This window comes from Salmo trutta, chromosome 8, assembly GCF_901001165.1.
Source record: "Salmo trutta chromosome 8, fSalTru1.1, whole genome shotgun sequence".
Taxonomy (NCBI): Eukaryota; Metazoa; Chordata; class Actinopteri; order Salmoniformes; family Salmonidae; genus Salmo; species Salmo trutta.
Window position 1 is genome coordinate 16,934,172 of NC_042964.1, and position 7,453 is coordinate 16,941,624.

The window sequence follows — 7,453 nt, forward strand, 5'->3', positions numbered from 1 at the left end:
AGACAAAACAATCTGAGGCGTATCTATTTAAAAAGCTATTTGCCCTTTTTTTCTTTTTTTAAAGGGCCGTTATATCTCGGACTCGAAAGAACACATTCCATCATGGGGCCGGAGTTGGAAGGCAGAAGTTCACCGTGGGTCATGGGATAAGATGAAAGTCATGAGGCTTATTTCTCAGGATACCTTGCTTTATTCTGACCCATTTCATAATTGCTTAAACTGGCATTTACCTCTACATCACTCTGACAGAGGTGAAATTACAGTACATTAACACATTGAAATGGAGTACCATACATTCAAATGTGCCCTATTTATGGGCCTAGTACATTTGAATGAGAGCATTTTTGGGGCGGACAAATAATAGTTCCCTTTGTATTGTCTTATTGGCACATTGATCACACCTCTGTTGGGGAAATAATCATTCATTATGGCTACATGTTTACCTATATTAAAAATGCACAGACAGGGATATACTAGTACCCCCTCAGCCTCCTTCCATCCTACAATGTCTACTCTGACCACCACATCAGGGTTGTGTTCAGGGGCACCAAAAGGAAGAAAACATCCTGAAACGGGGGACTACCTGGGCGGCATTCAGTTGGGCAAAAATTTGTGGAGCATTCAATTAAAAGGAAACGGTGCTGTTCAGAAACAACCAGTTGAATAATGGGGAGGGGTTGGGTTGTGGGTTCAAAATGCACCGCTGCCCTTAAAATACATTACCAATCGGAGCAAACATACCTCAAAGTCTTGTTTAAGAACGTTGAACGTTTTGGGGAAACGTGTCATTCAGTACAAACCGTAACGCAACATAGAAAATGTTATATTGAACTGAAAGCACCGCTGGTTTTTTTCGTTGCAAAGCGCTTTGCTACGGTGTGCTGTGCACTAAAGAATATGACCCTTGTCACTCTTCCTCTGAGGACTCTCCTGAAACGGGAGTGGCTGGCCTGGTGCTTCTGCCCTGTCTTCTTTGGACCTCAGACAGAGTCTGGACATGGAGACGCCTCAGAGACTTCATCTCTTCTATGACTGAGAGAGAGAAAGAGAGTGAGGAGATTAAGAAAGGAAGTCCATTTGCCATACATATACAGCCCAACAGTGCCACCTAGCAACTATAGACTAGAGCAACACTCATCATAATAATTATGTTCATGAATATTATTGGTTGGATAATAAATACAAATGTAGCCCAGGCATCTAAACCATTTATAAACACTTGGCATTGCAGGTCAACACATTCATAATTGGATGTTTTGATTCTGTGTTGAAAATGTTCACTAAACCCCAGCACCATAGGCCTATTCTAGTCTTGACGATTTGATACTGGGTACAGAAATAGATACGTTTCCAGGAAGTTTTATTTAATTATGACTTACCTTTGTCGTAGTGCAGCTCATCCCGGTTGCCATAGACAGCATAGGTTTCCAGAAAGTTAAGCAGAGCCCCAGAGACCAGGAAGCGCTCTGGGAGAGGAAGGCTTTTCAGGTAGCGCATGTCCAGGGCAAAGGGGTTGGAGGGAGATGGAACGGTGCACAGACACACCAGCTCACTCACTACATCCCATACCCGTATTCCTATAGGAAGAGCAACAGGGAAAAGGAGGATAGCTGACCAGCCAAGTATGTGATGCAGTGTTTCAGATGGATTATTGTCATGGTGGGGTGCAAACTAGAAAAACATAAATATAAACGTTCTAAACCTTGTGATCCCCAGTCCGTGATGGCCTTGAGTTTCATGGGCGTGTCCTTGACCATCGAATTAGTGCCTCCAATGTTGACCAGGCGCTCGTGATTGGACCTTATCCAGGCGTACGGGCGACCATACTTGGCGTAGCCAGCCAATAGGAAAAGAGTGCAATTCAATTCCTGAAGAGATGAGCGAGGGTCAAAATAAAACTGATTTATTTACAACTCAAAGTGAATGGAACACAATGATGACTATACTCACAGGCACTGCTATCTCCCTCTCACTGGGGGAGGCTGGTAGGAGATGGGCCTCACTGCTGCCCCTGTGGAAAAAGATAGATAAATGATTCTGTGTGTGTGCATGTGGGCATGAATCCATGCATGTTGTGTGTGTTTCATATTTGCATGTGCGTATTTGTGTGTGTACTTTAATACTTGCAAAACATAACCCCTCACTTGTGGGCATGGTGGTGGGGCCCCTGTAATGAGTGCTGCTGCTTCCTTGGCATGCTTTGTGGCCCTTGAGGGCCTTGATGAGGCCCCTGGTGGTCCCCGGGCAGGGGGGAGCTGGCGTCACTAGCCAGGCTGTAGGTGCTACTGGTGCTGCTGGATGAGGAACTGCTACTGAAGGAGGACGCTGCCGACACCATGAACCCAGGGGAACGCCAACCCTGAGGGGGCAGACCAGGGTCGTGTTCAGTAGAGCACACAGTAGCAAAAGTTTTTGGAACAGGGAATGGAAATCAGCATTCTAATTGGTCAAGTTAAAGTTGTATTTCCGTGTTTCACTCTCTTTTAAATGTTTTCTCCCTACTGTCCTGGAATAAAAGATTAACCGTATTATAGACCAGGTATTCCCAAACTGGGGATACGCGCAATGCCGTTGGGGGTACGCCAAATAAAAATGCGATTCAAATAAAAAAATATTATTAATAATAATAATTCTTCATAGTACATTTGTATTTTCCAACGGGGCTATACATTTGGGTGAGGTTTTTTTCTCGCCTGAGTAGCCTCGTTTCACTGCCAAAAATAAAATTAATCCATCTAGTGTTCAGTCGAAATAACAACACAATGTCAAACAATTAACATCCAAACACATTAACCATTACTCTCTCGCAGGAAACCTTCACTCTTGCGCAGACATTTAGAAACGAAACATGACCATTTAAAAAATAAGCCACAGGAGTTTTTTGAGCGAGAATTAAGGCAACTTTCGAGTAGTAAGACATGTATAAAAGCAACAGATACCATTAATAAGAAGGGGCTAGAAGCATCTTATATGGTGAGCTACCGAGTGGCTAGGACAGGCAAGCCCCGTACTATTGTGGAGGACTTAATTATTCCTGCTGCCGCAGATATGGCTGAGACAATGCTGGGGGAAAAGGCCCAAAAAACTATACAGACAATGCCTTCATGAAACAACACTGTTTCACAACGCATCAGTGACATGTCAGGAGATGTTTTGAAACAACTACTGCTTCGCATACAAGTCAATGAATTATAGCTGGATGAGTCAACAGACGTGGCGGGCCTGGCACAGCTCCTGATATATGTCCGTTATGTTTATGGGGGGGGGGGGGGGGGTCAATTAAGGAAGACATTCTCTTCTGCAAACCACTGGAAACCAGGACAACATGAGAGGATATTTTTAAAGCAATGGACAGCTTTGTGACATCAAATGGACTGCAGCATCCACCGAGAGGCTCTTGCTGCCAAGGGAATGCCTGACAGCTTGAAAGATGTTTTGGACACTACAGTGAAAAGGGTTAACTTTGTTAAAGCAAGGCCCCTGAACTCTCGTGTGTTTTCTGAATTATGCAATGATATGGGCAGCGACCATGTAGCGCTTTTACAACATACAGAAGTGCGCTGGTTATCAAGGGGCAAAGTATTGATACGTTTTTTTGAATTGAGAGATGAGCGTAACATTTTCTTTACTGACCGTAATTTTCACTTGTCTGACCGCTTGCATGATGAGGAGTTTCTCACACGACTGGCCTATCTGGGTGATGTTTTTTCTCGCCTGAATGATCTGAATCTAGGATTACAGGGACTCTCTGCAACTATATTCAATGTACGGGACAAAATTGAGGCGATGATTAAGAAGTTGGAGCTCTTCTCTGTCTGCATTAACAAGGCCAACACACAGGTCTTTCCATCATTGTATGATTTTGTGTGTGGAAATGAACTCAAGCTTACGGACAATGTAAAATGTGATATAGCGAAGCACCTGAGTGAACTGGGTGCGCAATTACGCTGGTACTTTCCTGATACGGACGACACAATCAACTGTCCTTTTCGTGCCCTGTCTCTAGTCCACTTACCGATGTGTGAACAAGAGAGGCTCATCAAAATTGCAACAAAGCGGTTCTGTGAAAATTGAATTTAATCAGAAGCCACTGCCAGATTTCTGGATAGGGCTGTGCTCAGAGTTTCTTGCCTTGGTAAATCGCGCTGTTAAGACACTGATGCCCTTTGCAACCACGTACGTATGTGAGAGTGGATACTCGGCCCTCACTAGCATGAAAACTAAATACAGGCAAAGACTGTGTGTGGAAAATAATTTAAGACTCTCCAATACAACCCAACATTGCAGAGTTATGTGCATCCTTTCAAGCACACCCTTCTCATTAACCTGTGGTGAGTTATTCACAATTTTTGATGAACAAATAAGGTTCTATATGTAAGATGGCTAAATAAAGAACAAATTTATTGATTATTATTATATTATTATTTGTGCCCTGGTCCTATAAGAGCTCTTTGTCACTTCCCACGAGCCGGTTTGTGATAAAAACTCACACTCATTCTTATGTTTAATTAATGTATCGTATAGTATGTGTGTGTGTGGCAGGCGTACAATGATGACAAAAAAACAACATTTGAGAGTGCGCTGACCCTGGTGCTAGAGGAGGTAGGCAGCTGGAGGTTGAATGTTTTGAAGGGGTACGGGACTATAGAAAGTTTGGGAACCACTCATATAGACTTAAAGGAATGGCTCATCATGGATTTCTGGATGTTTGAGAAAACAAGATAGGTGCAAGTTAATTAATGAAGTTAGTTCAACACTAACCAGGTCTTCATTGACTACTGTCAGGAGTAGCTCCTCTCTCCCCCTCAGCCAAGGCTGAAAGTACCGGAAACCCTACATGGAGAGACACAAGATTATCCTGATGATAATATGTTTTCTGACCTTTAAAATGATTATTATTTAGGTGTTCTGTAACTATCATGTATCTGGTTCTAGAACTATAAGGACTAACCTGCAATGATCCCAATAAGGCCAGGTCTGTCAGAAAGTGCTGCAGTTTTTTCCTCTGTTCTCTCTCTCGCTTCTGGCATACACACACACACACTTTGTGAATTTCATATTTTAGCAAATGTTGTTTATCTGAAAGCAAGGACCTCAGTATGGTGCATGGAAAATAAAATACCCCTTATCTCCTAGCAACACCTCAGCATCCTTGACAAGTATCCCACTATATGGTGCACAAACAATACATCCACTGACATTTAGATGAATGGTTATGAATGCAAAGGAAATATAAATCAAATAATATCAACAACTGCATTTTAAAACTACATCATTGATCATATTTCAACTATGGGTGATTGAAGACATTGGCTACAAGAAACATTTAATTGTCAAATGATTCATTTACCCGAAACAGAAATAGATTCCTTAGGCTGGTTACTTACACTGCCGCTGCTCATCTTGTCTGTAAAAATCTAAACCCAGAACTGTGTATTTTAGCACGTTTGCACTGCGTTAATGTGCGCTGTCACACCTATACATAAAACGATTAAATTGCAAACGCATCATTCCTTCCCTCTTTTCATTAATCTTAACTTAATGTATTCTGCATCAGAATCTTATGCGTCTTTCTGCGATACAATTATCTGCCAAATGCATTTTCTTTAAAAACAGAAATCTACATTATAGATATTATTTCGGAAGATCCCTTGTTCTTCGATCTCATCTCTCGGGTGTTGTCTCACACGCAAGGGATCATCTGTATCTTCCCGTGTTACAGAGAAACGTAGGATAAATGCGTGTTTAGGCATAATATGTGGACCTGTTGGGTAGGCGTACATACATTTAAGCCTAAAGTGATTTCAGAAATATGAAGGCCAATTAATGCATGGGGTTTGAATATTTCCTTGTAAATTGTATATTTCAATCATGGGCCAGGCAGCTAAATAGCGGTTCTTCAATGTGCCTTGTTAATTGGTAGATCCTATGACAGCAAACAGCTTTCTACCAATTAGGTGCGAACAGGTGTCAACAAATAGTCAAAATGGCGCCAGTTATGGACAGCGATACAATTGTAAGTTTGACTAATTGCACAAGAAAATAGAAAAACATATGGAAATGGAAATTCTATTGTTTTTCACTTCACCTTCACACTATACCAGACATGACCATACATTGTAAAGTAAAAGTTTAATCTCCCAAAGACATGCTGGGGTGACTTTTAAGAGTGGAAGGTAGTGACTGTGAAGCTACTAGTATTTGGTCACAGTAATAGAATAGTTATTCCATATCAATATATACATTTTAATTCCTCACTTTTTCCTAGCATACTATTACTCTGTGCTACACTCAACAGTACCCATACTCATGTGCCAGTTGCTAAATGTGATTACATTTACAGTGCTGCTCTCACCCACCGGATTTAACGAGTTTATACATGAACGACCGGACTGCTTCTCTTACTAAAACTGTCATATGATAATGTCGACCCCTGGTGGCCATCTACAGCATAACCTTTCTTAGTATGAATGGAGGAGACTTCAGTCAAGTGCTTTGTCTCTAGATTTGTAGGAGAGATGGAGACCCGCACACTGTCGAAAATGTGGACAAAACCAAAACTGACGCTCTAATGCAAGAACAGAGATATTTTATTAGGACATCATCCAATAGAAGATTCACAATAAAAGTGAATCTTAGATGCACTTAAATTATGCATGTATAGTACCAGTCAAAAGTTTGGACAGCTACTCATTCAAAGGTTTTTCTAGATTTTTTTTTTTACTATTTTCTACATTGTAGAATAATAGTGAAGACATCAAAATTATGAAATAACATGAAACCATGTAGTAACCAATAAAGTGTTCTACAAATCAAAATATATTTTAGATTTTAGATTCTTCAAAGTAGCCACCCTTGCCATCTTGACATCTTTGCACACTCTTGGCATTCTCTCAACCAGCTTCACCTGGAATGCTTTTCCAACAGTCTTGAAGGAGTTCCCACATATGATGAGCACTTGTTGGCTGCTTTTCCTTCACTCTTCGGTCCAACTCATCCCAAACCTTCTCAGTTGGGTTGAGGTGGGGTGATTGTGAAGGCCAGGTCATCTGATGCAGCACTCGATCACTCTCCTATGTCAAATAGCACTTACACAGCCTGGAGGTGTGTTGGGTCATTGTCCTGTCGAAAAACAAATGATAGTCCCACTAACCGCAAACCAGATGTGATGGTGTACCGCAACAGAATGCTGTGGTAGCCATGCTGGTTAAGTGTGCCTTGAATTCTAAATAAATCATAGATGGTGTCACGAGCAAAGCACCCCCACACATCACACCTTCTCTTCCATGCTTCACGGTGGGAACCACACATACGGAGATCATCCGTTCAGCTACTCTGCGTATCACAAAGACATGGCGGTTGGAACCAAAAATCTAAAATTTGGACTCATCAGACCAAAGGACAGATTTTCACCGGTCTAATGTCTATTGCTCATGTTTCTTGGGTCAAGAAA

General features: G+C 41.7%; 1 protein-coding gene across 3 annotated transcripts; it reads right to left on the minus strand.

Annotated features, from left to right (window-relative positions):
* Window positions 1-54: 54 nt before the first annotated feature.
* si:dkey-19b23.7 (uncharacterized) lies at window positions 55-5,699 on the minus strand. 3 transcript variants are annotated; one of them, XM_029760175.1, is made up of 8 exons: window positions 5,388-5,699; window positions 4,952-5,023; window positions 4,762-4,833; window positions 2,145-2,359; window positions 1,951-2,011; window positions 1,703-1,826; window positions 1,380-1,577; window positions 55-1,032 (listed from the first exon to the last, which is right to left on the minus strand). In XM_029760175.1, exons 1-8 carry the CDS (start codon window positions 5,400-5,402, stop codon window positions 908-910), a joined length of 882 nt encoding a protein of 293 aa, XP_029616035.1. In that variant the 5' UTR covers window positions 5,403-5,699; the 3' UTR covers window positions 55-907. The 3 variants fall into 3 exon arrangements, with proteins under 3 accessions (XP_029616035.1, XP_029616034.1, XP_029616033.1); XM_029760174.1 differs by having other exon boundaries at window positions 1,703-1,868; window positions 4,952-5,020; window positions 5,388-5,698; XM_029760173.1 differs by having other exon boundaries at window positions 1,703-1,868; window positions 5,388-5,698.
* Window positions 5,700-7,453: the final 1,754 nt, after the last annotated feature.

What these genes read in the sequence shown, in the direction of transcription:
- si:dkey-19b23.7 (XM_029760173.1), bottom strand. An exon ending in AGAGGGAGATAGCAGTGCCT is followed by an intron (nt 1,869 to 1,950) that starts GTGAGTATAGTC and finishes TCATCTCTTCAG; the next exon opens with GAATTGAATTGCACTCTTTT. An exon ending in TGAGCTGCACTACGACAAAG is followed by an intron (nt 1,033 to 1,379) that starts GTAAGTCATAAT and finishes TCTCTCTCTCAG; the next exon opens with TCATAGAAGAGATGAAGTCT.